This window comes from Phodopus roborovskii, unplaced genomic scaffold (genome assembly GCF_943737965.1).
Source record: "Phodopus roborovskii unplaced genomic scaffold, PHOROB, whole genome shotgun sequence".
Lineage (NCBI taxonomy): Eukaryota > Metazoa > Chordata > Mammalia > Rodentia > Cricetidae > Phodopus > Phodopus roborovskii.
Genome location: NW_026126567.1, coordinates 25,275,072 through 25,280,115, shown reverse-complemented (window position 1 = coordinate 25,280,115; position 5,044 = coordinate 25,275,072). Strand labels below are relative to the sequence as shown.

Below are 5,044 nucleotides of genomic sequence, written 5' to 3'. Positions count from 1 at the left end.
GCCACAATCAATGAAAAATATCTTGGGGTTAATACTAACCAAACAAGTAAAACACCTATATGATAAGAACTTTGAGTCTTTAAAGAAAGAAATAAAATGCCAGAAAATGGGAAGCTCTCCCATGCTCTTGGATAGGTAGGATCAACATAGTAAAAATGACAGTCTTGCCAAAAGCAACCTAATATTCAATTCAATACCCATCAATATCCCAGCACAATTCTTCACAGATCTTGAAAGAACAACACTCAATTTTATATAGAAAAACAAAAGTTTTAGGATAGCCAAAACAACCCTCTATAATAAAGGAATTTCAGGAGGCATCAGCATCTGTGACTTCAAGCTCTATTATAGAGCTATAGTCCTGAAGACACTTTGGTACTGGCACAAAAATAGACAGGTAGACCAATGGAATTGAATGGAAAACCCTGATATTAACCCACACACCTACAAACACCTGATTTTTTTTACAAAGCTAAAATTATACAATAGAAAAAAAAAAGCATCTTCAATGAATGGTGCTGGCATAACTGAATGATGGTGTGTAGAAGACTGCAGATAGACCCATGTCTATTGCCATGCAAAAAGCTTAAGTCCAAATGGAACTAAGACCTCAACATAAATCCAGGCACACCTAACATCTTAGAAGAGAAAGTGGGAGGTGCCCTTGAACTAATTGGTACAGGAGACTGCTTCCTGAACATAACATCATCCAATTTTCATATGTATGCATTAATTTAATGTGTGTGGGGAATGGGCAGTATGCAAACATATTCACAGGCATGGCATGTACCATGCTTGTGTGTACAGACCAAAGGCCAACATAAAGGAGTAAGTTTTCTACTTTCATTTTGTAGGGCCCAGGATCAAATTAATGTTGTCAAGCTTGGTTTCCAGAATGTTTTTTTCATTGATACATCTCATCAGTCCTTTCTCTCTTTTTATGTACATTATATGGTATATTATCTCCATTTTTTGTGTTACAATGTATCTATTCCTTTATGTCTTTTACTTTTCTTTCCTTGAGTTTGTGCTCATCAAAAGAGTGGTGATTCTGTCATATTCTGTCACATGTTTATATAATAGTAATAATGTGATTATATACATATATGTTTATATATATATATATAGTGCATGTATGTATTTTTTAGTGATGGGATATTATGGAAATAACTTTTGCATTCAAAGAGACTGAAGTTCTGCTGGACCTTAAAAGCAAGTTAACAATCCCCTGAGATCATTTGAGATTATTAGATTTACCTGTGATCCAATTGTGAACTGAGTCTGTTTAACTTTCCTTTATAGAAACAGTAGAATGTTCCTTGTTCCCCAACAGGCTGGACTGTTAAATCAAAGGGAAGGTCCCTGTCATAGATGAAGTAAATAATTGGTCCACAGTCTCATTTCACGTTTACTTCTAGGTAGGAATTCTGTCAGTCACTACAGGGCCTTTGGCCCTTCTGCTTCTGCCAATTGTTGGTGGTTCATACATTACTCATGTCTTTACTAAGTGATAATTCATGTCTGGGTACCATTAAGCTGATGGTTACTAGATTCCTATATAAACAAGTACCAATCACAGACTCAAAAGTTTGACTCAGGATACAACTCAAGGGGGCAATGTGAGAGTCAATGTTACATTTTAAGGTTTAATTGCTATGCCTTAGAGATCCATGAAACAAAAATACTTTCGATCTGCCAGCCAGTTGCCTAAGGACAGACAGTTCCTGAAAGGCTGGAGGCTGTTGTTTATGGGAGATAACAAGTCACATGTTTTTCACTCCCCTAAACAAGTTTGTTTGACCCATTTGCACCACATGTAATTGATCACACGTGGGCAGGAGGTTTACAGGCTGGAGGTACATTAGGATGTATGCCTGCCCCTGATTGGACCTGATGAGAACTGCAATGAATTAGGAGTATTCCTTCGTAAGCCACTACAAAGTGATTCTGGGCCATTTCCCAGGAACCTTAGTATGGACCTGGTCAGAGACCATCCACCTGGCCAGTGTTTAATTAAAGATTGCTTCAAATTTACCTATTAAAAAACAAACAAAACCAACAAAAATTGCAATCCCTGCAGCTCCCATTCAATCAGTTTTTACACCTTAACCCAATATATAGCTTTATTTTCTGAACCAAAATAGTGTGTGTGTGTGTGTGTGTGTGTGTGTGTGTGTTGTGATAATAATACACAGTCAACAGGATTGAAGCAAGCAACTTAACATGCATAACAAATATCCTCCAGATAGATCTTGATCACATCTGGTTTTTGGTTATGTTTCTAGTTATATTTCAGTTGGGTAAAACAAATTTTCAGTATAGTTCAGTTCAGTAAAGTAAATTTTCTCCTTGTAAAAATCCATTGAACCTTTCCAAAAAAAATATCCTCATCAATTTTCCATGTCATGTTTTCTATTTTGTTCAATAAATATAGAGCAAGACCTTGGTTAAGAAAAATCATAAGGGCTCTCTTTCCTATCTTGGAATATAGAGGGTAAAAAAGCAGAGTAGCCTGACCAAAAGAGAGAGAGAGAGAGAGAGAGAGAGAGAGAGAGAGAGAGAGAGAGAGAGAGAGAGAGAGAACCTTCAGCCAGGAAGGCTGCTGGTGATGCTGCAAGTGCCCCTGCTGCTGCTGTAGCCAAAATGGGTGACCCTAAGGTTTAAAAGCTTAAAAAGCCCAAGAAGGGGAAGCTGCTTTGCAGTAGGAACCATGTCCTGGTTAGAGGAATTGGCAGGTACTCTGGATCTGCTATGTATTCCAAAAAGGCCCTGTACAAAAGAAAATACCCAGCTGCAAAAACTAAGGTTAAAAAGAAGAAGAGAAATGAGAAGGTCCTTGCTACTGTCACCAAACCATTTGGTGGTGACAAGAATGGTGGTACCTGGGTGGTTAAGCTTCGAAAATGCCCCGGTATTACCCTACTGAAGATGTTCCCTGGAAGGTGCTGAGCCATGACAAAAAGCCCTTCAGTCAGCATGTGAGAAAGCTTCGTGCCAGCATCGCTCCCAGGACAGTCCTGATCATCCTCACCGGGCGCCACAGAGGCAAGAGCATGATGGTTTTCCTGAAGCAGCTGGGCAGCGGCTTGCTACTTGTGATGGGACCTCTTGCACACAACAGAGTTCCTCTGCGAAGAACACACCAGAAATTTGTCATCGCGATCTCTACAAAAGTTGATATCAGCAAAGTTAATATCCCCAAACACCTGACTGATGCTTACTTCAAGAAGAAACAGTTGTGTAAGCCCAGGCACCAGGAGGGTGAGATCTTCAACACTGAGAAGGAGAAATACGAGATTACAGAGCAGTGCAAGGCCGATCAGAAAACCGTGGACTAGCACCTTTTGCCAAAGAATAAAGCTGTTCCTCAGCCTCAGGGCTACCAGCAGTTTCAGATCTCTCTGGCAAACGGGATGTATCCTCACAAACTGGTTTTCTAAATTGCTATTAACCTAATTAAACAGCTTCATATGTTTAAAAAAAAAGGAAAAGAAATGAAATGAAATGAAATGAAAAATCTTAAGGACAGGCACAGCTGACAGGAATAGATTCTGACTCAAACGGTTCAAAACAGAGACAGGTCACTAACACAGCTGGGCTACAGCAGATGAAAGATTGAGGGGGTGTGAGGGGAAGTGAAGAAATAAACTCTTGGCTTCCTCTTGATCAAATTAATCCAAGAGGGAGAACTTTTATATTTCTTAATATGATACCAAAGTATTTTGGTGACTGAGTGTTAACAGTGGTACTTCCTAAATTGTAAATGAATAACGTTGTTGTAGGATGGGTCTCATGTCAGCCCCTCCCTAAGCCCACTGTTCCTATTGATTTCCAAAGTCCCGAGGGATGTGAACTAGCATCCATGGCATGTGCAGAAGTTACAGCTACTATATGATCACATGAGATTCCCATGAGTTCTGTTATCTTCCGAGAGTCTGCATGCTACTTCAATTTAATGGCTCATTCAGTGTTAGAACATGGAAGTGGATACTCACTTGGCTATACTTGTACAAAGAAAACTCATGTTTTAATTAAAAATAATATACTATACACACTATATGCACTTTTAGGTGTCTGTATATATACACAGTGTACATATATATATATATATATATATATATATATATACACATATATATGGATGTATATGTGCTAAAAAGTTTGGCTGATGTCATATTGTAATAAATAAGGGCAGTTGACAACTTATATTACTTCCTGATACATACCAAACTGATGCCATTTGTAAAGCTACTATGATGGAAAAATGAGAGTGTTTGGCATGTGATAATTATACAATTTCAAATATTCTTGAGATTTCTTCATGAAATATAATTTTCAACAAAGAAAAGCAATTTGATGTTTCATATTTGATCTATGTTACCCAAGGGTGAGGGAAATCTTTAAAGTAAGCTTACAGAATCAACTTAAAATTTTTCTATAAATCATTATGATGACGATAATTTATTTATGACTTGAATTGAACAAACAGGATGGGTATGTAGCCAAGAAATTTTCATTAATTTGCATTGAACCCTTGAGAAGTCAAATGTATCATTCTCTACCTTTGCCTTTTAAACTGTTACAGTGGGAAGGCAGAACCTCAGAAAAGACAATACTTAAAGTATACTTTAAATGTTTCTCATAATAAAATTATACAAGCAATAGTTGTGGGCTTTAAAACGTTACATCAAATAGTAGAGGTACCTAACCACTGTCCTCAGGTAGCAAGCATAATAATTTTATGCACAGCAGCTACTTAACATAAACATAAATCTGGAAGGAAAAGGAAGAATTTTACAGACATTTTAACCAAGAGTCTCTCTGAGAGAAGCATTAGACTGCAGAAAACAGCAAACAATCATTGTTTCAGAAATTTGTAAGATGCAATACTCCAAAAGGTATCTAACCCAATTTATAATTTATAACCTGGTATCTTTTAAACTGGTTCAGAGCTTTAAGATCTCTACATGTGAGCAGTAAATGTAACTGAAGTCTGCAGACATCAGCACACCATTCTTAACTTGCCAAATATTGGTTGAAGCAA

General features: G+C 37.5%; 1 protein-coding gene across 1 annotated transcript; it reads left to right on the top strand.

Moving 5' to 3' along the window:
* Nucleotides 1-2,835: 2,835 nt before the first annotated feature.
* Nucleotides 2,836-3,338, top strand: LOC127235332 (60S ribosomal protein L6-like). Its single transcript, XM_051202581.1, has one exon. It carries the CDS (start codon nt 2,904-2,906, stop codon nt 3,336-3,338), a length of 435 nt encoding a protein of 144 aa, XP_051058538.1. The 5' UTR covers nt 2,836-2,903.
* Nucleotides 3,339-5,044: the final 1,706 nt, after the last annotated feature.

Coding starts and splice junctions, on each gene's coding strand:
- LOC127235332 (XM_051202581.1), top strand. CDS start 2,904: ATGCCCCGGTATTACCCTACTGAAGATGTTCCCTGGAAGGTGCTGAGC.